General features: G+C 46.2%; 1 protein-coding gene across 6 annotated transcripts in view; it reads left to right on the forward strand.

The window, feature by feature from the left end:
* The window catches only part of WIZ (WIZ zinc finger), a 135,007-nt gene that overhangs the window by 90,486 nt on the left and 18,493 nt on the right, over nucleotides 1–26,028 (forward strand). For 3 of the 6 annotated variants that reach the window (XM_067544605.1, XM_067544608.1, XM_067544607.1), the window contains 2 exons: nucleotides 1,044–3,580; nucleotides 3,891–4,256. The exons of 1 other annotated variant lie outside the window; for it this stretch is intronic. In XM_067544605.1, the coding sequence (XP_067400706.1) occupies nucleotides 1,044–3,580; nucleotides 3,891–4,256 (2,903 nt within the window). Of the gene's footprint in view, nucleotides 1–1,043; nucleotides 3,581–3,890; nucleotides 4,257–22,897; nucleotides 24,114–26,028 lie in introns of those variants that run through there. 2 more of the 6 variants (XM_067544606.1, XM_067544610.1) reach the window with 2 other exon arrangements.

The following is a 26,028-nucleotide window of genomic DNA, read 5'->3' on the forward strand; positions in this document are numbered from 1 at the left end:
GTCCTGCTCTGAGCAGGGGGTTGGACTCGATGACCTCCTGAGGTCCCTTCCAACTCTATGATTCTATGATTCTATATGATTCTAAGTATGATCCAGTGGCTGGCAGTTGAAGCTAGACACATCCAGACTGGAAATAAGGTGTACATTTTTAGCAGTGAGAATAATTAGCTACTGGAGCAATTTATGAAGGGTCTTGGTGGATTCTCCATCACTGACAACTTTTAAATCAAGATTGGCTGTTTTTCTAAAAGATCTGCTCTAGGAATTATTTTGGGGCAGTTCTCTGGCCTGTGTTACACAGGCTGTCAGACTAGATGATCACAATGGTCCCGTCTGACCTTGGAGTTTATGGATCCACAATTCAGAGTGCTAAGGGCCATGATGGTACTGCCCATTGAGCTCTGTGAAGGCCTCACTGGTTCCTGTTTGGCCTTGTAATAAAATATGTCCTCCCGCAACCGCAAATATCCATTGGCAGCTTGGTTAAAAGAGGGGTAAAATTGGGTAGGAGTCTGTGTCCCAAAGGTCTCTGCAGAGAGTAGGGTGGATTTGTGAGCAGGGAAAGGGAAAATCTTGTTTAGGTGCGTTGAGGCAGGAGTCCAGGAAGTGATGATGAAACAATTCAGCTGGACTTCCAGAAACCCTTTCTAACAGGGTCACTTCTAATATGTGGGTCAGCCACTCTAGGGAAGCTGCTAACGCGACAATATTGGAGTACTTTGTAATGAAACTGGACCAAGCCCTTGAGACTATGCAGAAGAGATTCATCTTGCATGTGGCAGAGAGGGGGGGAAGGTAGAGGTGGAATAGGCAGCCTAATAAAGCCTTTCTGTCCTTAGTATCTTTGATTTACCGATCAGCCTTGTTAATTTTAAATGGGCTATGTACTGGGGAAACCTGGTGACATTCTCTTGCCTTTGTTATACAGGAACTCAGACTAGATGACCTAAAAAGCTGTGAAAATGAAGTGATTTGTTTTATGTAAACAGAAGTGTTTGTTCATAGCCTTTAACTAGCTAATAAATGTCAAAAATTATTTGCAGCACCAGGAATGAAGAGCATGTAGAATTCAAGAAAGGGTTTTACAGAGCAGATTCCAGGGGTTCCGCAGAACTAAGAAGCATGACTGTGTCTGGCAGCATGTCATGGGATTGTTCCACTCTAGAGACAAGAGGAGGTGACACAAGAGAAGAAAGCACTTTAGAAAGACTTTCTGGCTTGAAGGACTCGGCAGGCTCAAAGGAAGTGCAGTGTGGAAATCCTTCACACCCAATGGAGTCTAAGATTGTAAGTACTGTGCAGATGGACACTGATCAACTGGAGAGCGATTCTGAGGACTTGGACACTCATAAAGCTACAGCAGAAACTTCCATCCCTTGTGCTGGAGTACGGTCTGTTAGTGGAGAGGAAAAATATAAAAACGAACCAAAGCAACTTGAAGCCTTCAGCAAAGAGCACTTAGATAAAAAAAAGAAGGGCATTCAGAGGTTTGACTGGATTTCTGGACACAGTGAGAGTCCGAGTCCTCACTATAAAGACATAAACAAGCCAACAGATGTAGCAACTAACTTATCCACCAGGGGACAGGCCGTGCATGAAGTGCTTCGTCCATTGACTCTGCCGGTATTCAGAAAAACGCTAAACTCTGTCTTGAGCAAATCAAAAACTGTGGAGAGTGCATCCTCCCAAAAGAGGGGGCTAGCAATGGAGGCCAATTTGAGTGACTTGAGTTCTCTTAATGCTGCAGAGTGGACATTACAAAAGCCAAGCCTCCAGATAAATGCAGACCTTGCAGTCAGCAAACAGTCCTGGACAGTAAATGCTGAAGACTCTGTGGAGCGAATCCCATTGATGTCTCTAGAACCAACTCCCTGCAGCTCCTACGACATTGAGATGAGGCCGTATGTGTGCAGTGTCTTGCTAGAGGAGCAGGGCAAGGACGAGCTTGGCCAGGAGGAGGACCCCACCGTGTACACATGCATTGAATGCAGCATTTACTTTAAGAAAAAGGAACACTTGATGGATCACATGCTTCAGCATAACCGGGGACCAGGGCAGGACCAAGACAGGGATGCAGTTGGGGGTCAGTGTCAGTTCTCCTGTAACGAATGTGGATGGGCATTTGGGGACCCTGGCTCTCTGGAGCAGCACAAGAGGCTTCATCAGGAGTCCAGGGAAAAAATCATTGAAGAAATCCAGAAGCTCAATGAGTTTCCAGACGAAGGTCGAGAAGCCCGGCTGCAGTGCCCCAAGTGTGTCTTTGGAACCAACTCCTCTAAAATCTTTGTCCAGCATGCCAAGATGCACGTCAAGGAGAGGAAGGACCAAGGCATGAAGAATGTGAGTCTCTTTGGCAGCACTGGCAGTGGAGAAATGCATGACAGCCCAGTGCACAATATATACAAACCCTTCAAACCAAACACACACACCCCAGTGCAGGTGCAGCCACACAGCAGCAGTAAAGGACTCAGCACCTGCGTGCTCTGCAGCTTCCCTGCCCCCAATGAAAATATTCTAAAGGAACACATGAAATATGCCCATTCCCATCTTTCCTGGGACACTGAGACTTTTGAAGAGGACTGTAATCAGCCCGGAACTAGCAGGGATGCCTACAGCCCTGCTAGGCCAGGCCAGTTTTCAGAGACAGATTATTTTGGCAAAGCAGAGAGACTGTTTCCCCAACCCCCCCGAGAAAGCACATCCCATTATGAATCTGTCCATGGCTTTGCCATGGGTCACCAGAGACTCAACAAAAGCAATGGGACTAATAAAAAGGACTTCCGGACGTCAGGGTTTCATACCAGGAAAGCAGCCCCATATGCTGCCCTGCACAAAAACTTAGGGCTATCCACCCTTACCTCAGCAAAAGTTTATTCTCAGTTTGCCCTGCAGCAAATGAAAAAAAAAAGCACAGTACCCCACCTTGAAACTGATGGGGACAATATCAGGAATCATCCTGGGGGCCTGGAGATGCTCAGGCACAAATGGGCAACAGAAAATGATGTTGGGAACATGGAAGAGGAAATTTCTTTAACCACAGAAATAGATTTGACCGAGAATAGAGGCTTCAAACCCTTCACTATTCCTCAGTCTGCTTTGGACCTCAAGAGGACTTTCAAAGACACCTTGAAAGCAACAGACTCTTCTGTAGCATCGGAAGAACAGCAGCATCAGTTACGGAAGATGGTCCCCATTGTCCTTCTAGAGGAGATGAACCTTCATGCCAAAAAGACGAAGCGGCCCAAAGGGAAGTTGTACAGGAAGAAAATAGCAGCTCCTTCCAGGGAGTTCATGATGGATGAGTCCCTTCCCTTAGATATTCTCCTGCTGGATTCCCCTCTAGAGGGTTCCCTAGAGCTAGATGACCTCTTGGACAACGATTCGCCCATGCTGAAGAACGAAGAGAGGAAATGCCCATACTGTCCTGATAGGTTCCACAATGGGATTGGCTTAGCCAACCATGTGCGGGGCCACCTGAATAGGGTGGGTGTGAGCTACAATGTCCGTCATTTCATCTCAGCAGAAGAAGTGAAAGCTATTGAGCAAAAATTTTCCTTCCAAAAGAAGAAGAAAAAAGGTAGTATGTACTCAATTTATTATTATTTTCTTTTTTTTTAATGATTTTTTTTTTAATTCCTCCCACTGAGGATGGGTATGTATATTATGGTAGCTGGCCTGAATCTTGGAATCTCTTGTCACAATACAACATCCACTTGTGGCTTTTTGATCTAGTTAATCTTTTCTGTTTTGGCATTACCACCTGGCTGTGGCTTTTACCATTTTATGTGCAGTAAAGTCCTCCCTTGGGCTGCCTGCGCCTGGAAATATTTGTTAGCTGCTTTTAATATTGGATGCTGGATGATGCTGACAAATTGTCCTTCTTTTCGCAGTTGCCAACTTTGACCCAAGCACTTTCAGTTTAATGCGATGCGAGTTCTGTGGGGCTGGTTTTGACACACGTGCCGGTCTGTCGAGCCATGCCAGAGCCCACCTGAGGGACTTCGGTATCACCAACTGGGAGCTCACCATCTCCCCAATTAACATCTTAAAGGAGCTGCTGGCCAATTCATCCGAACACCCTATGCTGCAGGCTGCAGTAGGAGCGGAGCCTTCATCCCCGAACCGAGAGAGGGAGGTGCACGGGTTTGGACACAGAAAAAGCATGACCCCCATGTCCGAATGCAGCATTCCTCGGTCTCCTCTATCCCCGTTCCCACCTTCCTGGGGAGACGAGTCCATGCAGTCCTTCCGAGATGGTAAGCAAGTCCTGAACTCACTTTGCAAGCCAAAAAGTGTATTTACTGCTAGTCTAAGGCCAGATCCTGCCATCGTTACGCTGAGTAGAACGTCAATGGAGGGGATGATTTGCAGAGCAAGGTTCTACTCAGCATGAGTAAAGATGGCAGAATTGGGCCCCTTGTTGTTCATCTCCACCGGTTCATTGTTGTCCCTGTGTCTTGCCATAGACTGAAGCGTGAGCTGTGACAGTGAAATCTGACACTGGCTTTTGAGCCTGCCTTTCCCGTCACACACAGCACAGCATCCTTGAAAGCTCCTTACCACCGAGGAGCTGTCATTTGTATTTGAAAGGGAAGGATATTTTTTATTAGAAGCACCAATCTGCATGGAATTAGGTTTCTGTCACTAAAACCTGCAAACCTGGAGTGAAAGTTGGCCCAGTTTTTCTGTCACTGCGCAGAACTTGGGTAGGAGGGGAAATGGCAAAGTTGAAGCACTGGGACGAGTTCAGTGGCCTCCAGTTATGTATTAATTCTACTAGCACTCAGCTGTGTGTAGAGTCCCTGGCCTGAGAAGCTGAGCATTCGCCCCCTGCTGCCCATCTCCCTGAGTCTGAGGGACAGTCTGACTCTGAGGGACAGGTAAGGGTTCAAAGTAACTATCAGCCACCTCAAACAAAACTTGGTGCTGGTAAGCCCACCTTGATGAACCCAGCTCTCCAGATTGGTGGATGCAAGTGACAGAAACCCAATGTCCTGGTTTTTAAAAATGTCTATCGGAAACTGTGGGTGCATTAGTCTAGAATGCAGGATGGAAGCTGCAGTTCCCATTAACGTAGGAAAGGGCTAGAGAGAATTCACCAGGGCTGTGTATTCCAATCTTTCATTCAAGAATTCTGGCTGTAGGGAAGTGGCTGCCGTACAAATCTCAACACATAATCTGTGTTCAGAACTGCAGTCCAAAAAGTGGCAGGATCTTTCTGTCCATTCCAGCAGCAAAATGGCTGCTACTGCTGGAGCATCTGAACTCCTTGAAAACATTAATTTATCCTTGTGATGTGCCTTTGAGGTAGGCAAGGATTATTATGCCTGTTTTACAGCTAGGGAAATTGAGGTGCAGAAGCATTAAGTGACTCATCTAAGGGCACACAGGGGGTCTAGGCAAAGCCTGGAATTGAACCCAAACTTCCAAAGTCTCCATCCAGTGCCTGAAAAAGAGAGCAGGGAGCAGGGTAGCCTGCCTGGCTATTTCTATAGGATTCCTGCATACAGAAGCAGTGTATATAAATATTGGTGCCCTGGGGGTTTTCGCCTTCCTCTGCATTGAGCATGGGTTACTTGGTGGTTTGAACTAGAGTAAATGGTGGACTTGAACTCGAAATCTTTAAAACAAGATTTGAGAACTTCAGTAACTCACCCAAATGTTTCAGGAGTGGGTGAGGGAAGTTCTGTGGCCTGCACTGTGCAGGCCGGATTAGATCAGTGGTTTTCAACCTGTGGTCCACAGACTTCTGCCTAAGATTTCCAAAGGGGTCCGCACTTTCATTTGAGATATTTTAAGGATCCGCAAATGAAAAAAGGTTGAAAAGCACTGGACTAATGATCATGATGGTCCCTTCTGCACTTAAAGTCTGTGAATCTGAGTCTTCCAACACCCTTCTGTGAGTAGCCCTTCTGCTGAATGATGGCAGAATTCTGTACCTTGCAAATCTGCTTCCCGGTGGAAGAGAAACTACTGATGCACAGTCTGGGTCTATCCTAAGTGTAACTTGCTTTATCTACACTGGCACACCAGTTCTGGAGCAGAGGCAGTCAGACAGCATGCAGGCAATCCCTTCTTCCAGAAATCTCAGCCCACCTACTAATACCCACTACCCAGGAAGCTTCTGTCTCAACAATTCCCTCCAAATGTAAAGAATAAAACAGCAAATCTCCTATTTGCCACAGCTTCTCTCCAAGGACCACTGCATAACAAAACTAACAATAACACAGCATTTCTTCAAAGACTAAAAACTTGATAAAAGGGACAACTACTAAGAGTGTGTGTGACAGCGCTGTCTGGTGACTCCTGCCACAGCTACACCATCCTGGCAACTTTCTCAAAGTCCTTGAAACAGATGAAAAAAGGATGGTCACTGGAATTCCAAACTTAGCAGTCACCTCTGCAGCAAAATGCTGTCTCTAGTTAAAATATAGAGCATGCAGTATATGGTATGTTGGCATGTTCCTCATGGCATGTCTGTATCCAAAAGGATTCTTGAAGATGAATATAAATGAATTATATGAAAAACACAACTCTCTTTACTCGGCAAGTCAAATCACAGTAGATCCATATAACCTTGTGTCTGTGGCTGGCTGCTAGTAAGATTCCAGCCATGGGCTTGTTATAGACCCAGTGCTATGATGCACTGCTTAGATGCACCTCTAACATATGCTCTAAGCCGTTTTATTGTCTCAGAAATGTTTCTGTCTTTGGCTGGCATTTCAGCAGCTTCAAGCCACAGGTTCCATAAAAGCCTGAATAGATGCTTTTCTAATGCCTGCAGTTTGCTTGCTTAGAATACTGTGTTGATCTTGTTAAAAAGTTACCCCCGCTCCCAGAATGTCCGTGTTCTTGTTGTCAATAAATTAAATGAATGGAAAGGGAAGGTGCCTCAGTTAGTAAAGAGTAGCTTCAAAAGCCTTTGAGTAGCAAATCATTCCCAATGAAGAGAGAGTTTTTTTTAATGGGGAACCCTGACCCATACTTTGGATTTTCAGTATAATTTTAGTTATCTAAATTCCCCTTATCCAAAAATCCCAGTTATCCAAAACAACAGTGTCCCTCAGGTAAAACAATGTTAATTAATAGCACTTCTGCTTATTTGAACACCCAGTTATCCGAAACGTTCACATGTCCCCAGGCCATTCTGATAAACAGGAGTGTACTGTAAATGCAAACAAGAAATGCGGGGATTGATCTGATTTTCTAAGTTCAGGCATGTTAATTAAAGGGCCAGTGGTGCTACTGTTAGTGTTAGTTCCCTATCTCAGTTATGTCATTACAATCACCGTTAGGAAGTAATGTAGACCAGTGCCTATAATGAAAATGTTTCCTGCTGGTCAGTGTACAGATCACACCCGTCAGTCTCAGAGCATCACCAACTGTTTGGCTTCTATTTAAGGAAAACAATCACAAGAAATATCAAAGTCCAGGAAAAAATGACCTACCCCAATCTACCTGTGACTTTGTGCCATGATAGTTGAACTGTTTAGCTGTGTGACACAGTGTGGATCTTTGTCCATAAAAATAGCCCACTCTTGACTTCCCAATACAAAGTCAGCATGACTGTGTCATGCTCTGGGCCCTCCAAAGTGCACTCCACTTAGGGCCTAACATTTCAGCTTTGCTCAAGGAAAGCTGCTGCTACAATCCTGCGAACACTCAAGTTACCGCACAGAATCTTCACAATCTGGGATCATCCATTTGATGCTGTTACAGAGTCAAGAACTATCCAAAAACCTGCCCCATGAACTACAGAAAGGAAATGGGACTCCTGTCCTTTGTTGAAGAAACAGTAAAGAAATGACTTACCATCTTGGAAAGCGCTGAGGTCCCTCAATGTTTAGTGCAGTACTGGACCCTGAGTGGAACAGAGTTTCCTGAGCTTTCATTTCTTCTTTTAACCCCGATCAGTGTGCGTGTTTAGGAGAGCGTGAGTGTTAAGTGATATGGCTATAGGCAAAATCCAGCAATCAGCTTTGTTACTCTGAAACCAGGGCAAGAGTGTGGCAAATCTTTAAAAACTATCTATTGGATTTAAATATTGCTTGCTTTATTCTGTTTTATGTTCTCATTACTAATGTGCTGGGGGAGTGGGATCACAGGAAAGGGAGTTAATCTGGAAAGCTGAAAGCCTATGTTTAGGCTACAAAAACTTGAAGTGTAACTAATATACACCCAGCATTATGAAGGTGCTGGTCACAACTCAAGAATTAAGGCTGAGTTGAGTTTTTCATTTAGACAGGGAATGCAGCCTCTTGATTATGCTTAGAGAGCACAGCGTATTCACCCCAATTTACAGCACTTGCTCCCTGAGTACAGAAATCTACTTTCTGAGAATTTGAGTAAATCTTTTAATTAGTTTGAGTCCAAATGAATTTTAAAATGGCTCTTTCAAGACCTCTAGCACTCAGTGCCCGGCATGTTTTAGTCTTGAATGATTTTAATAATGGGATAAGACTCTTCAAATTTTCTATTTCAAACTCATTGAAATCTTGTGTATGAAGAAATCGAGTTGTAATGAAGATGAATTATTAACAATTTATCTAATTGTTATGATTATAGATTAAAAGCTAGGGCCAGGTCAATAACAAAAAGCTGCTGCGGACTGGATGTGTGTTAGGTTCAGCCAGTCTGGTTTAGGAAGGAATTAAACAGTCTCCAATCTGTTTCTGTGCTATGACAATCCCATGGGATCACTCAATAGTTGAGATATTGCTAGTCCCAGAGGTGGGAGCAGGGAGCATATTTCCATAATGGGGTTAAGGTGCCACTTAAAAGCCTTCTTTGAAATCTTGAACTCCATTCACAGGCTGGATGAGTCATCAGGAGAAGGATTTACCTAACAAATCTCTCTAGTGTGAGACTTCTGATTTTTTTCACACTAATTCCATAATATACATATTTTCATCACCGCAAACAAAGTTGATGGGACACTGTAGTTTGCAATTGATAACCCCAGAAGCCAGCACATTCAGAGTTTTATACAGCTGCTCCTTTGTGCATATTGTTTTGCTATGTCTGCTGTTGAACTGATGCATGTAATGTATATGATGTTGCACCGCCATAGCGCTGTTTACCTCAAAACCCTTTATGAAGGTGAGTATTATATACCAACCCCATATCCAACCTCCATTTTACAGGTGGGTAGTTGAGGACACAGGGAGGCAAGATGACTTGCTAAAGGTTACTAAAAGCATCAGTGGCAGGTCAAGAATAGAATCCAGGTTTCCTGTCTGCCACTCCTCTGCTTTTAACTACTAACTCATATTGCCTGTTGGGACTTACAGTTGCTGTGGGAACCATAAAACTTAGCTGAGATGGCTGGATAATTGTGAATGGTGACTGTATAACACCTGTGCTCACATCTGAAAACTGATTTCCTGTTTCTTTCCAGTCCCATTCCAGGTGTTGATCATGAAATTCTGACTGGTCTCGGGTCTGGTTATTCGAGAAGCCTCTCTCAAGGCAGTGAAAAGTTCGCTATTAGACCCTAAATTTAAACCATCCATTGCTGGTGGTAGGGCCTCTGTTGTCAGGATACACTTCTTTTGTCAGAACCTGCAGCTCAGCTACAGAAGAAGATGGAAAGACGCTAATGTCTTTTAGCATTTTATTACTTGTCCTCTAGGGGTGTCAATTTTTGACGCTGTCACAGTGCTAGGTGTTACAGGAATTAGCCAGATAAAGCCCCAAAAAGCAGCACCTCAGGAATGCCACTGTTGCACTGTAGTGTAGTCACTTGCTACAGTGACAGAAAGGCTATTCCCATTGCTGTAGTAGGTTTAGATGTAGACCAGGCCTTAGTCTTCCTGTGGCAGAGGCTTTCCTAGTGTCTCCTTCCTGTAAACTTGCCCATTTGCACGATGCACAAACAAAAGCTGACCAGAGAGTATCAGTAGAAAAGGGCTGTCTTTCTGAAAGATCTGCTCTACCTCAACCAGAAGTTAAGGAATGGATGCAGGAATTACTGGGTGGTATTCTTTGCCTGGGTTATATATGGGGCCCTATCAGATTCACAGCCATGAAAAATACCTCACGGACTGTGAAATCAGACCTCCCCTGTGAAATATAGCTATTGGAGGGAAGGGAGAGGAGCAGGGCTGGGGCGTCCTAGCCGGGGGCTTCTACTGTGACCCAGCTCGATTGGGAGGGACAGACTTCTTCTTCCCCTGCACAGCCGCTCTCAGTGGGGAGATCAGACCCACCTCTGGGTACCTCCCCTGGCTGCTGCTTTCAGAGCCCGCTACTACAGCTTTGCGACTCCCTCGCAATCCTCTTTTGGGTTGGGACCCCCACGGTTACAACACCGTGAAATTTCATATGACTAATTTTAAAATCCTCTGTCCATGAAGTTGACCAAAATAGACTGTGAATTTGGTAGGGCCCTAGTTATGAAGGAGGTCAGATCAGATGATCATCATTGTCCCTCCGGGCCTTAACATCTCACTGCTTGTAAAAACAACTGAACAAATAAAAATAAAGGTGTGTGGGGGGTAGAAATAGCTAATGTTCAGGCCCATGGCAAGTGTTTTAAATAGGATCCAATAGAAGATAAGAATTAGGGTCATGTTTTTGGATGGAAGAACACAAGGTATAAACAGGGTGGTGCAAAAAATTGTGCGCTGATTCAGTACTGAACCAGTGGTTGTAAAGAGAGTATTGTGTTGCTGGAGCTGTCATTTTTTATGTGAAATTTAAAGAGGTGCTGACCCTGGTGGTAACTGAAAACCCCACGATGCTTTTTCTGAGTTTGGATGTTAAACTGAGTGTCCTGGGCAAATTCCAGTTGGGTAATTATTCTGCCTCCCTAAATTTCCCCCACTCGACTTTCAAGTGGTTATCGTATTCTTCACTTCCTGCCCAAGCCTATTGTGCCTTGCTAAACAGCTGCCATGTATCACCTGGCAGGAGGCTGTGCAAAGCGATCTTTGCTTTTAGCTTGTAAAGCACTTTGAGCTTTTTCTGCAATGGAAGGTGCTAGGGAAACGTAAGCTCCTCTTCAGTAGAGGTAAATTTAGCTAGGGGGGTGTTTGGTTGCCCATGGTTTAGCCTCTCCACTTGCTCAGTGTTCTTCATGACCTATATCCTTCCAAGTATACCCTATAGCTCTCCTCTTCTAGGCTATTGTTGCCTTTTTCTGTCTCATAGACTTACAGACTTCAAGGTCAGAAGGGACCATCATGATCATCTAGGGGACTGCTCTCTTTACATATATCTAGCAGCCATTCGTGTGCCGTCTTTATTGACCCTAAATGCAAAAAACATATTAGATATAGATCTAGAGACTTCTTGTACCTTTTCACCTCTTCCTCCTCTGGGACAGCTGATGCAGTAGCAATGGTGCCTGACTGATCTGCACCTTAGTTTAAAAGACCAGAATGCTAATAATGAGGAAAAAGAGAGCAGATGTTATGCTGCCTTACCCAAACCCATGTGTCATTTTCCATAGGCACAGCACTGAACTGCAGTAGTGTTGAATGAGCAAATGTGCATTTGTTTAATTTGTTAACCTACTGCCTTGTGGACATTCAACGCAGAGCCACCAAGCTGAACTTTTGCCCCTATTTCGGGAAAGAAGTGGGTGTAGAGGAGATTATCCCAGCTCAGAGGGACCGATGGTCTGAACTAATACAGCAATTCCTATTCTCAGCTGCCTGCTGGATTGTTCAAAAAGAACCCAAATAAGTGCTAACCCAGTGTTAACTCTTGCACACCTATTTCCGTTAGTACTTCACAGTCTTCCTCCATAGCTTCCCTCAGACCAGAGGCAGGAGTTCAGCTTCCCACTGTTTCTCTCTCTGATAGTCTCCCACTTAGTGTGAGGAATAGAAAGTTACTCCTGAGAGGAGGGAATGACCTGAGCTGCTTTGCCTGCTCAGCTTTTGTTTAAACAGGATGTGCAGTGACCTTTCATGGCAAATGTGTGCACATGAAAACCAAGCTGGCAACTGTGCTGCCACCTCTCCTGTACTGGGCGCCTTCCCTCAGAAATTTACTACTTCCACTGATTTGGATTTCCAGATAAGTATCAAATATACCCTACAATTCTGTGAACTTGACTCAGACTAAGAGGACCTTATGAATTTATGGTCAACAAATCCCAGACAGTTCACTTCCGCCAAAGCCCCTACAAAATTAAGAAATCTAATCTAATGTCTTCCTGTGATCTCCCGATTCATTTAGACTTGTAGTGAAGTACACTCTCCTCTCAATGGCTGTATGTCTCAGAGAAGAGACCTCGATTCTTTATAGCCCCAAGTGGAATGCCCTTAGCTTAGTAGTGCTCCATGAACATCCAGTCTGTTTGCAGAGGAAGGCACTGAAGTGAATTGGCTGCAGCCTCAACAAAAGTGTATATGATATTTTTAATTGTGCATAATGAACTAAAAGATATCCCATGAACTTGAAGGAGTCCCAGTTGTTTGATTTTGTTTGCCCACCACTGACATGAGAACATTGTGGTCCCAAGATCTAAACTGCAACTTTTTTTTCTCCCTATAGATACAGAGATGTTAAGGTCAGAGGAGACCATTATGATCATCTCATCTGATCTCCTGCATAGCACAGGCCAGAGAACTTCACCTAATAACTTTTTTGCATTCTGTCCATAACTTCTGGTTGAGCTAGAATGGACCTTTTATAAAGACATTCAGTCTTGACTTCAAGACTGCACATCCCTAGGTAAGTTATTCCAACGGTTAATTCCCCTCACTGTTAAAAATTGGCACCTTATTTCTAGTTTGAATTTGTCTAGCTTCAGCTTCCAGCCAATGGATCTTGTTGTGTTGTTTTTCTGCTAGATCAAAGAGCCCTCTGCTTATCAGAAATCTCCCTCTGAACCTTGAACATAATGTTCAAATCATCTCAGCTTTCTATTCAATAAACTAAACAGACTGAGCATCTTCAGTCTCTCACTCTAAGGCAGTTTTTCCATACATCAATCATTCTTGTAACTCTTTCCAATTTTTCACATTCTTCTCAAGTTTGGGCACCAAAAGTTTACAGAGAGTCTAGTAATGGTCTCGTAATGTCATAAAGAGCTATAATACCACCTGTGCTCCTGCTTGATATTCCCCTGCTTATACATCTGGGGATGATGTTCACGCTTTGAGCTACAGCATCACACTTGGAGCTCATGTTCAGTTGGTTTCCACCATGACTCCGGAGTCACTGCTTTCCAAGATGCATCCTACAAGTATGACATATGTTCTTTGTTCCTAGATTTGGCTGTTTTTAAAATGCATGGGGCTCAATTGAGCCCATCTTACCAAGTTATCCAGCTCATTCTGTATAGCTGACCTGTCCCCATCATTATTTACCACTCCACTAATTTGTGTGTCGTCTTCTACATCACTGATATAAATATTGAATAGCATTCGGTCAACCAAAGATCCTTGCAGGCCCCACTAGAGATCCCCATTGGATTTTGATTTCCCAGTTAGAATTACTTTTTGCAACCTATCAGCTCACCAGTTTTAATCCATTTTTTGTAGGTTGCATTGATTTTATTGTATAGTGCTAATTTTTACCAGACTGTCAAGCAGGACTAAGTACTTACAGATGTCTAAGTATATGGTGTCAATGCAGTTACCTTTATTAACCAAAACTGTAATATCATAAAACAAAAATCAAGTTTGTTAGGTTTTGTTTTCCAAAAAAAGAAAAAAAAATATTGACTGGCATTATTTATGCTAGCATCTCTTAATCCTTCACTGAATTGCATCCCATATCTGCCTTACCATGATTTTGTCCAGGACTGATGTCAGGCTGCCCCGTCTAAAATTTTCTAAATCCATTCCATTTTTACCCTTTTTATACAACATTAGTTTTTTCCCAGGGCTCTGGAACTTCCGTAGTATTCCATGATCTATTAAAAATCAACATCAGTGATTCTGAGAGCTCCTTAGCAATTCTTTTAATACTCTTGAGTGCAAGTTATCCACTCCTGCAGAATTAAAAAATGTTTATCTTTAAAAGTTTCTGTTTAACATCCGCCATAGTTACTAATGGAATAGAAGTCACTAGAATAGTCAGTAGACAATCACTGCAGATATATCATCCTTCTTCTTTCTGAATACAGAACAGAAATATTTATTGCATTCTTCAGCCTCTGTTGCATCATGCTGATAATTTTGCCATCCTTGTCTAATATCAGACTTCTATTATTGCTAGGATTTCATTCATTCCTGATATGTTTAAAGAACACTACTAGCCATAGGTATCTTTAGCTTCCCTTATCAACTATCTGCATTTCCTAACTGCTGATTTGTATTCATTGCTATCAGCATCCTATATATATATATATATATATATATATATAAAATGTTATATTTTAACGATTCTTTCATCTCTTCTCTTAAACAATTAGTGAAAGAAGACTATCATGATTGCAGAATTGTGGTTTTTGGGAGTATCTAATAAAATATTCTTAAATAATTCCCAGTTATCACTCACACATGATATACTTCCAATACACCTATAATTTTTAGAAACTAATTCTTCTTCTCCTCCACTCACCCTTTACATGCAGGAGCATTCACATCTCACCCAGGTGCTGGTCATGTTGACAACTTGTCAGTTGCCCAAGGGCCACATCTGATTTGCAAACAGGACCGGAATGCAGCTGCCCTCCCTTTCTGAATATTCAGTATTGTTACCCATAAAGACTACAGATCCCAGCATGCAGTGCTTCATCTTGAACTAAGCAGTTGAGTCCATGGAGACGACAGCTCCTAATATTCAGTACTCCTTGATCCATGCAGCCTGCATGGAGACAACAAAGTCCCAATGAGCAGTGCTCCATCTTGAACAGAATGGCCAACCATTGGAATGACAGGATCCAGTGAGCTATATTCTATTACGTGAGCAGTTTAGCTCCAGAGACTACGGGTCCTAGCAGGCACTGCTACCCCTTGCTAGCACAGCAAAGAATCACAAAGAATCCATTTTCTTCTGAAACTGAACAAGAAGCTTTGTTAGAGCAAGGAAAATAATACTGTCCTTTAAAGCTGCTCTCTCTCTCCTTCTGTCTCACTGCAGAAGTTCTGCCTGGGACCTTCCCCAGACCCCTCCTGCTTAGTTGACTGCTACCAGTTTAGAGAAACAATGCACATGTCTTCATAGCCACTCACTTTCTTTTCCTATATAAGAACATCTTTAACAAGATTTAATATTTAGCAACAAATTTTAGAGGTCGGGTGAGTCACCAGCTTCCTGGTCTCCTAGCCATGAGCTGATTACCTTGTGGTATCGAGTCTCAAAGGTATAAGAGTGGCCGGCTCTTGCAATATTGTGCATTGTTAAAACTTCCTCAAGGTTTACTGGTATCTGGTAGAAATCTTATGAATTTTTGCCCTTGCTCAAAATGGCCACCATCCCCATTTCTTGCATGGGACTGAAGCCACAAGCTGCCCGCTGTCAAATTGGTTGCCATTTATAGGTAGAGGTGAGGCTGCCCCTAGTCACCATGGCTGCCTTCTCCCATTATTTTCAATGAGACTGAAGACAGACTGCCCTCAGAAGATGGCTGACACTTGGACCCTATAGTTAAGACACCCGACAGGGAACTGGTGGGGAATGCAGGGGGGGGGGGCAGTTAGTGAGTGGGGAGGAGGGAGATTGGGAGGGGCTAGGTGGATGGAAAAGACGACAGGAGAGTGCCAGGGGAGGATATGGAGAGGGATAGGAGAGCAGTTCCCCTACACCAGGGGCTAGCAGAGGAAAGTCCCTTCCAAGAGGCCAGCAGCAAGACTGCATTTTGGGATGCCTTTAGAGTGAAGTTACACCTGAAACGGCCTCTCACAAAACTTGTGGGCAGGTGGCTTCCCCTGCCTTTTGTCTATTACTTTTATGCTCCGTGACAGCCAGGGGTTAAGGCCAGAATGCAGCTACCCTGAGACACAAGAGGCCTGGGTTCAGTTCCCTACTCTGGCACAAAACTACCCCTGTAACTTTGGGAGAGTCAGTTAGTCTCTCTTTGCCTCAATTCCCCCTCTGTACAATGGAGATAACAGCACTGCCATGTCCCTGGTACGTTGTGATGTGCTGGGGTACTGCATTAATGGAGCCATAGAAGTACCTTAAATAGAATGTATTTTAGTTTATCCAAGGGAAAATTAAGGGTTCACTTTATCAGTCTATAAATACCTACGTGAGGAGACGTTTTTTGATAATAGATTACTCTAATCTAGCAGACAAAGGCATAATGAGCTGCAATGGCTGGATGCTGAAGCTAGACAAATTCAGACTAGAAATAAGGTATACATTTTTTACAGTGAGTGTGTTAATAACCATTGGAACAGCTTATCTAGGACATGGTGGATTCTCCATCAGACTCTACCTCAGGACTGGATGTCTTTCTAAAAGATTTGCTGTAGCTCAATCAGAAGTTATGGGCTTGATGTAAAAATCACTGGTGAGGTTCTCTGGAAATCAGACTAGATGAATCTCATGGTCCCTTCTGGCCCTAAAATTTAAAAAAGGCGGCAGACAAAAACAATATGAGATGTTATTGTAATAATGTCTTGATTTTTAAACCAATTTTGACGGGGGGGGGCCGTTGAGGTTTGACTCATTATTTTTGAATGCTACAAGGGTTTGCATTATTGGAGCAGATTCCTTTTTGTTTAGAACTCTCCTTAGCAGGACGGTGTCCCGGCAAGAAGGGTGTAGTGTGACACCATTTCCACTTGGATCACACACAGTTCAGCTCAATTTGGAATCAATGGAAGATGCCACCTGCATCTTCTGTATCAAGTAACTTGATCACTCTGACACATAGGATATTGGGGTGCAGCTGTGTCCATTAATACTAGCTGGTGTCCAATATTTTTCCTCTTCTGGTTTTTTCAGGACAGGTTCTTCTGGCTTAAACGTGGGTGAGCTTTCTGGCTGTATTCAGACAAAATTAAAGCCTGAGGTCTCTTAGATTTGGTGTTTCTGTTTCACATCCTTTTAAGCCGGGCCACTTAGGACAAAGGTGTTAACTCTAAGATTGGCAGCGTTGTTCTGATCTGTTGACCTCCATAGCAGCTGAGCTAGGCTTACTGCAGTGACTAAGATTTGGGTGGCCCTATAGCCCAGCAGAGCTAATAGGAGAACTTTGCTAAGCGAATTCTACAACAAATCTCTCTTGTGGGAAGTGGTGGTTGGAAGCAATATGCAGCATCTTACTGGATCCCAAAAGCTTAGCATTCCTTGCTGGGAAATGATGTCCCACAGTCAGTGACCGTGTTTCTTCTGGATGCCAAAATGAGAGAGAGGCCTTTTTACCTTGTGAGTGTAGTGAATAGTTCTGCAAATCTAGAAAAATAGTCACTAGCTGCCAGATAGGTGTGTGTCTTCTGTTCACCATGGGGGCAGTGCTATTTTGTTCTCCTTCAGGGCCTATACAGTAATGCTCTGGTATGTGAGGTTGCGTGAGTTATGTGTCTGGCCTTTTGGAAAAAATCGTAGGATTCCACATTGTGTTTTAGACCCTGCCGTATCCTGAGCCAATGTAGACATTCAACTCACAGCCAGCACGTTGAGATCCTTTGGTGTCCCCTCACATATCCTTCCCAGTGTTTTCCTGGGAGGATAATGGGACAACAATAGGACTGCCACAGGTGATCAGACCTTCAGATTCAGAGAGCTCCTTTCTCACTGCATAGACGTCACAGTTGGATGTGGGGCCCCGATAAGTAACAGGGCCAACCATGTCTTGTAAATTTGGATATAGTTTACAACCATGAAATAGCACTAGTGGCTCCATTAATCAGTTCTAATTTCTGGGCTGAAGCTGGCAGGCTGTTCAAACTGACCCAGTGTGGGCTTCTATATCATTCCAAGCTTCTGGGGGTTCATAGATATTGGCCACCACTGGGGACTTTGCTGGTGCCTATTCATATTTCTCAATTATGTGAGCAGTCTCTGGCGTCTAAGGGGTACCTTCTCCATGTCTTTACCATTTCTTAATGTTATGAATGACTCTTGGTCTGTCACAAGCCTGAAATCAAGATCCTCCTCACCAGATATATTTTTTATTTATTTGGGCACACCTGAAAACCATCTGGAGCAATATGTCCTGGGTGTCCAGTCATCCCTATGTAGCTGGAATAGCACCCCTTTCAGACCATAGCTGTTGGTATCCACTGAGATGGCTGTAGGTTTGGAAACACTGGAAATATTGAATAGTCCCAGGGTTCCACAGTGGTCAGTCGTGGGTCTGGTACTAGTCAATATTTTCATTAATGACTTGGGTAATGGAGTGGAGAGTATGCTTATAAAATTTTCAGATGATGCCAAGCTGGGGGAGAGGGGGAGCGGAGTTTGCAGGCACTCTGGAGGACAGGACTATAATTCAAAATAACTTTGACAAACTATAATTGGTCTAAAATCAACAAGATGCAAAGTGCTACATATAAGAAGAAAAAATTAAATGCAAAACTACAAAAGCGGGAATAACTGGCTAGATAGTGGTACTGCTGAAAAGGATCTGGGAGTTATAGTGGATCACAAATTGAATATGAGTCAACAATGTGATGCAATTGCAAAAAATACTAATGTTATTCTGGGGCGTATTAACAGGAGCGACTTACGTAAGACACAGGAGGTAATTGTCCCGCTCTATTCAGCACTGGTGAAGCCTCAGCTGGAGTACTGTGTCCAATTTTGGGTGCCACACATTAGGAGAGATGTGGATAAACTGGAGAGATTTCAGAAGAGAGCAACAAAAATGATAAAAGATTTAGAAAACCTGACCTATGAGTATGGCCCTGCCAATTTCACGGTCATAGGATTTTAAAAATAGTCAATTTCACAGTTGCAGATGTTTACATCTGAAATGTCAGTGTTGTAACTGTGGGGGTCCTGACCCAAAAGGGGGCCATGCGGAGGATTGCACAGCTATTGTAAGGGCTCATGGAATTGCCACCTTTACTTCTGTGCTGCTGCTGGCAGGGGCGCTGCCTCAGACCTGGGCAGCCAGAGAGCAGCAGCTACTGACAAGGTGCCAAGCTCTAAAGCCAGCGCCTCCGCCAGCAGCAGCGCAGAAGTGAGGGTTGCAGTGTATAAGGAGGTGGGTTACCATATGTTCGGGTTTTCCCAGCAGCCTGTGGGTTGGGGCAGTCCCAGCCAGCAGCTGCAGAGCTTCCTGCAGCCTGAGGAGGTTTCCAGAGGTGGGACTGACTCGGCTCCGGGAGTGGCTCCTGCAGAGGAAGATGAAGTCTCATCCCTCTCCAGGACTAGCAGCTGGACCTTGGCCCATGGTAGGAGCCCCCAGCCGTGCCCCTCTCCTACAATAGCCAGATTTCATGGGGGAGATCAGATTTCACGGTCCTTAGCCTGTTTTTGGTAGGGCCTTACCTATGAGAAAGGTTAAAAGAAATAGCATGTTTAGTCTTGAGAAAAGATGACTGAGGGGAGACCTGTTAAGTTTTCAAATATGTTAAGGGGCTATTATAAAGAGGATGGGGATCAATTGTTCTTCAAGTGGTGTCCTTATGGATGCTCCAGTTCAGAGGCACATGTGCCTCTCGAGCCCTTGATTGGAAATTTCTAGCTACGAGTGTCTGTTGGCTCACACATGTGCCTTATGCCTCCTCAAGGCAGACACCGCCCTCAGTTCCTTCTCTATCAGCTTGGCCTGAGACAGAACCCAAGTGTATCCACATAGAGCGTACTCGCCCTTCCGTTTTTACAGCAGCTAGTTAGTTTATAGTTGTACGGTAGGGTTTAATATAGTTAGTTGAGAGGATTGTTTGTCCCACTCTCTTCCCTCAGACTTGTCTTCTCCTGGCGGGGGCATGCCTGGTTAGCCAGGCTTCAAATAGTGCCTCTTTTTTCAGAAGGTTATACCAGCAAGTGACATGCATTCCAAGTATGTCCATTACATGGGGGGAGTCCCGTGTCTCCCGGAAGTGTTCCTTCTGCTCGGCCCTTAAGTCCAGGGCAAGGAAAAACGGGGAGATAAAAGCTCAGACTGTCGGCCATGGAACGTTCCCTGTAACCACACTCTGAGCCAGGTCTGGAGACCCCTCACCCCTGTACATCTGTCCCTGGACTGATCCATTGCCCCATCAATCTCACGGCATCCTTCCCCTAAGGAAGGGAAGTCTTTGAAGCCCACTGGGAAGCCTCCCACAAGGAGGAATGCAGACTCTCTAAGGAGCCAGGTCCTCGTCAAGGTCCTTGGGATCAGACGGCACCGTTGAGGCCAGGGACTCTTTCTTCAATACCAGTGAAGCACCAAGGACAAGAAGCACAGCTCCAATAGGGAAGAGGTTCTCAAATTGGGGGGTACATAAGGTATTCTGGAGGGTTGTGAGAAGCTTTGGGGAGGGGAGGAATCTTACTGCGTACATTTAGAGCTGGGCGGCCAGAGAACGGCGGCTGCTGGCAGCAGCCCTGCCTTCAGATCTGGGTGCCTGGCTAGCAGCCGCTGCTCTCTGGCTGCACAACTCGAAAGGCAGCACTGCTGCCAGCAGCAGCAGAGAAGTAAGAGTGGCATGGGATGGTATTGCCACCCTCACTTCTGCACTGCTGCTCGTGGTGCTGCCTTCAGAGCTGCGTGCCCAACCAGCCGCCTCTCTCCACTCTGCCTTCAGAGCTGGGCAGCCAGAGAGCAGTTGCTGGCGAGGCTCCTGGGGGGAGGGAGAGGTGTGAACTACTACAGACACAAAGATGGGGGGATGATCAAATAAGTTTGAAAACCACTATAATAGGGCACTGGTCCTCTCCACTAGTAAGGAGAGCAAGAAGAGGGTTCAGCTGTGCACCTTTATAGCCTTAGTATCTACAAGAAGGCACAGGGCAAATGCACAGTGTGAAGAGACACTGCTAGCTAGAAATCTCCGATCAAAGGTTCGAGAAGCACATGCACACCTGAAGTGGAGCACCCATAGGAACACACATCTCGAAGAACTAGTTACTGCACATGGTGAGTAACCCTTCCTTCTCCATGTCCACTGAAGGCAGGACAAGAAGAAATGGGCTCAATATGCAACAAGGGAGATTTAGATTAGATATTAGGAAAAACTTTCTAACTATAAGGATAATTAAGCTCTAGAATAGGCTTCCAAGGGAAATGTGGAATCCACATCATTGAAGATTTTTAAGAACGGGTTAGACAAGCACCTGGCAGGAATGGTCATGTACTTGGTCCTGCCTCAGCGCAGGGGGCTGGACTTAATGATTTCCCAAGGTTTTTTCCAGCCCTACATGTCTGATTCTATGAACATCATAAAATGCCACTATGGAAGATGATGTGGCCAACAATCTATTCTTTAGATCTTTGGAAGTGCACTCCTGTGCTTTATCTCAGATTCCCACAGCCTCTTTTTAAGCAGTTCATAAAGAGCTTGGCCTTTTGAGAGTGGAGTATATATGAATTTGTTCCTTCAAAGTTTTATCATTCTGTGAAAAGAGGCATAAATTCTGATGCATTTTAATATAATTTTAGCCACAGTTCTGAATTTTTCCAGTTTTGTCCGTAGCCCATCTATCAGTTGCATGCTCTAAGAAATGGAATTGGGTTTGTCACAGCATATATTTCTCTTTGTATAATTTTAGTCCAATAGCCTCAGTTTGCTTCAGGGCTTGTTTTATCCTTATATTCTTCCTGTGATTTCACATAAATTAAAATGTTGAGCTCAGAGAGACTTCCAGTGCCTCTGGGCCTCGCGCTTCTCCCTTTGGAAGGATGCAGGTGCCCGTGCAATGCCAACCAGAAGGCCATGCTCAAAGGGAGCTGTAATGTCGTCAGCCTTTGGCCTTGCTGGGGTGGAACAGAACTTGCCAGAATTGACTAATAGCATATGGCAAGGACAGTACTGTTGCACCTGTTAATTTGGAGATTATGGCTTTAATGGTGAGAATACCTTTCCCTCTTCACTGCATCATTCCACATCTGCCGCTATGTACTTTTTTTTTCCATTAATGGGCACCACAGAGCCACACACCACTCTGCCAGGTCAATAGTATGCTTTGTTACATCCTTTCTTCATCATATCTGGTTCTTCCTTTGCTTTGGGAAGCAATAGAATTGGCACCTTACAGGTGGTGGTAAATGTATGGCATATGTCCTCCTCTTTCAATCCATGTGTTCTCCTTTTAAGCAGGTGGCCCATCACCAAACTCCATCTGAACTTCCTCTCTTGTAGGCTGATCTCACTGGCTGTAGTTCAGCATGAGTTAGTTGCAGCAACCCTATTAATGGTAGAAGTGCCTTTGTAACTAGTGCATGCCTTGAAGTGACCCAGATAACGCTAACCTTTTGAGATAGTGCACACTACCCTGGCTGCTCCAATTTAGGGCTAGGGTTATAAGTCTCTCTAGAAATCAGTCACCTCTGGTCACCCCTTTAATCATTTTTAAATTTGACAGCATTGCAAATATTGAAATTAACAGTCCAAACCTGTTTGTGAAGGTGGTGTTTGGCTGGAGAACCCAGGAAATATCTGCAGCAAAGGTGAGTGCTGCCTGGCTCCTTTGCTTCAATAAGACACATTTACAGAGAGTTTGGGATTTTATTCTTATGCGTCCGACACCTGCTTCTGCTGGCTCATCTGACCTGTGTCTTCCATTCCTGCATTTATGTCCTGGAAACTCAGAGGCACTTTTTATGGTGCTTTCCTTTTGTCATTGGGAACTTTCTTTGCTGTTACTTGCATCCTACTTTTGTTTCTTTGCCACGGGGTGGACCTGTATTTCCATCGGTTCAGACTTTCTTGCCCAGTGAAAGTGGGCAAGTTGAAAATTTGGGATTTTTAACAATCTCTTGTGTGCTCTTCCTTACTGATAGCAATGTTGAAGTACTCTGTGCATTCACCGAGGCCTCTTTATAATGGCTTTCTTGCTTTCTCTAGGTTTCTGCACTCTTTGAGAAAAGCACACACTCGCCAGTGTATTGTATTACTTTGGGAATGAAATGCTCAACAGTCTCTCTGGAATTATGTCAGTTCTATGTATTGCTTCTGCGGGTGAAGGCAAATCCTTTTCTCTCGCCATTGCACAAGTTAATGAGTGATTTGGAGTTAAGGCTCTAAGCTGTCTTGTGGTTCAGACTCCAGCAAAGTGCCCTTATGCTCAGGCCACTCAGTGGATCTTAAAAAGGGGAAGCAGAGGGTGAGGGAGTCTCTTCTTTGCCTTGTATTTATGCTGGTCTAAAATGAACCACCTGTTGCCATGTCATGGGGCACAGTTAAGGGTGCAGCGGGTCCTGGGTCCTGTTGACTGTCTCAGCTGTGACATGCTGCAGGGGGTTTGAAATCAGCTCTGCCCTCCTGTCGCCGGGGACTGTGTGTGTGTGTGGGGGGGGTCCTGTCCCCCCCCCCATGTCCCTCCTGGAGCCTTTTCAGGCCGTGAAAGGGGGAGGCAGAGGCCAGCGTTGCCCCCTTCACGACCTGAGGCAGGGACCGGGACAGGCCCAGGGCAGCACAGCCCAAGTGAGGGCAGCACTGCGGGCGAAGCCCAGGGGCTGGAGCAAGGGCAGGCCAGAGGCGGAGGATGGCAGTAGCGGGGGGAGGCGGCCCTGAGGCCCCCTGGGTCCCTCGCACCTGGCGGCCGCTGGCTCGGCTGGCAGGGGGCGGGGGCGGCAGGCCCGGCTGCTGGGGAGCTGCCTTGTGCTAAGGCCCCCGCCCCAGGCAGCGCCCGCCACACGCGACCTCAAGGCCCCCGCTGGGGCCATGGCACGCGGCAGCCTGGGCCTGAGGCCTGTGGGGTGGGTGGGTCCTATGCGAGCTCGGCGCTCCCCTGCTCCTGCCTGCCTACGTGCGTGGCAAGTGTCTGCGTGCGGCTCCCGCCTGGAGGGCTGGGTGGGTATCGATTACTCGGTAGTTGGCTGCTCTCGTCTGCCCCCCCAGTGCTGTCCTTTTTGTCTCTTGCTGCCTGACTTTGTGGGTTCTGGTTCAGGAGGCGGCCGCCTGGGGTGGCTCGGCGCTCAACTGCCCCGTCTGGCCCGGCCCGTGGCTCGGCGCTCGGCTGCCCCGCCTGTGGCCGCCCTGCATGTGCCGGACCCAAGATGGCGGCCTCCACCTCCTCGCCGCTGAAAGTGACAAAAGCGGCCGCGCCGCCGCGACCCCGGGAGCCGGGCGGGGACGGGGAGCCCGAGCCGGAGGCGGCGCCCGAGCCCGGTGAGGACCCTGCGCTCCAGCCCCGGGCCCGGGCGGTGGGAGCGACTCCGCCCCGCCCGCAGCCGGGCGGCAGAGGGAGCCGGAATGGAGCAGGCCGGCCTCCCCCCGCTCTGGGGCGGCGGCGGGCCGGGTCTCACCGGTGGCTGAACCCGCTCCCTGGCCCCCTGCCGCCGGGGCGGAGAACGGGGGGGCCGGGGGAGGAGACACATTTCGCTGTGGCGGCCCCTGACAGCCCGGGCTGTGCGTTCCCGTCCCTCCCGCCCCCGCACTGACAGGCCGGCCTCAGCGCGCTCCTGGGTACCCCGGGCTCTGCCCAGCCCCGCCCCTGGCACGGGCAGCCTGGCCTCGGGGCGATCCCCAGTTCCCCAAGGGGCTCTGCGCAGCCTGTGCCCCTCCCCCCCCGCCCCCTGCTGTGTCAGGCTGGGTTTGCTCCCCCCGCACTGAGAGCTGGGCTCAGTGTCTCACCCACGGACAGACTCGGCTCGCTCCCCCCAGATGTGCCTATTTTCTCCCCCCCTGCCCACACTGACAGGCTGGGCTCACTCTCCCCTGGGGTACTTAGTCCCTGTCACCCCCTGTGCTAACAGGCCAGGCTCACCCCCCGCCCACCCCTGTGTCTAGCTCCCCTGCACTGATAGGCCAGTGGCACACTGCACTTCGTTACCACCATAGGGACTCTGCCCTGCTTCCCCCACACCTAGTTCCCTGCTCCCCTCGTATTGATAGCCCAGGCTCATTGTCCCCATCTCTGCCTTCTCTGTCACTCACTTTTTCCTCATACACACATATTGACAGGAGGTCTTGACCACTGTCCCAACTTCTCCTCCCCACTATATCACGTCATGCGGGGGCTCTGCCTAGTTCTTTGCTCCTCACACACTGACAGGCTGCCTCACTGGCTCCCCAGTGCGTGGAGGCTAAGCCTTCCCCTGTGCTTCCCTGCACTGAGGGGTTGGGCTCCCTGCTCTACCTGTACGCTTGACTCTCTCTGGTTTCTGGGGAGCTGTGCCTAGTGTGCCTCTTCCACCAAATATAGCGACAGGTTGGGCTTTATTGCATTTCCCTCATGCTCCCGGTTCTGCTCTGTGTTCCTCCACATTGACATGTTAGGCTTACTGCTCCCAACCCCAACCACACACTTGGCTTCTCTTGGGGTGGGGGACAGAATCACTTGGGGAGGAAGCTGTTCCCAGAACTGTGCCCCTTTACGTGGATGGGTTTCACTGAGTCCAACCTTATTCTTTTTCCCTGATTGTGTCCTCCCAGGGAGGAGCAGCTCTAACACCCTGAATTTAGAAGGAGAGGAATTGCTAGGCCAGACCGGGGGGCATCTACTCCTGTCTCTTGTTCCTGACAGCACCCATTGCCACCTGTTAAAAGGAAGGTGCAAGAAACCCTGTAATGGAGAGTTATGGAATAATTTGCCTATGGGGGAAGCTACTTCCTAAACCCCACAGCTAGCAGTTGCTTTTATGCTAAAGCAAGAGGGTTTAAAACTCTTCCAAACTCTTTGGGGGAGGAGGGAGTGTCAGTCGTTGTTGATGTAAGTTCTAGATACCCTCTCCATATAAGCAGCCTCATCCCTCCCATGTTGTAGGATTTTATGTATCACCATGATGCCCAAGCACTAACCTCAGGGAGCAACATGAATATTTATCAACAAAAGCCTGTTAGTGAATGGGACTGAGGTGTTTCTGCAGCAAGTATCTAGTCTGAGTTGATATGAAACAGAACAGGAAACTGGTATCGCCCTTAGAATTTTTCAGAGTCACAGAGGCAGCTCTATAGTTAAATTTAACAAAAATAAAAGGCTTGGTCACTTTAACCTGTAAAACTAACCATTTATAAAAACCAAACCTATGCAGCAGTTTACCTTAACATAACTGAAACTTTCAGCCTTTTCCTGCTTTACAAG

Source organism: Emydura macquarii, unplaced genomic scaffold (genome assembly GCF_026122565.2).
Source record: "Emydura macquarii macquarii isolate MOO-44397 ecotype Brisbane River unplaced genomic scaffold, CSIRO-AGI_Emac_v2 contig_1002, whole genome shotgun sequence".
NCBI classification, from domain to species: domain Eukaryota; kingdom Metazoa; phylum Chordata; order Testudines; family Chelidae; genus Emydura; species Emydura macquarii.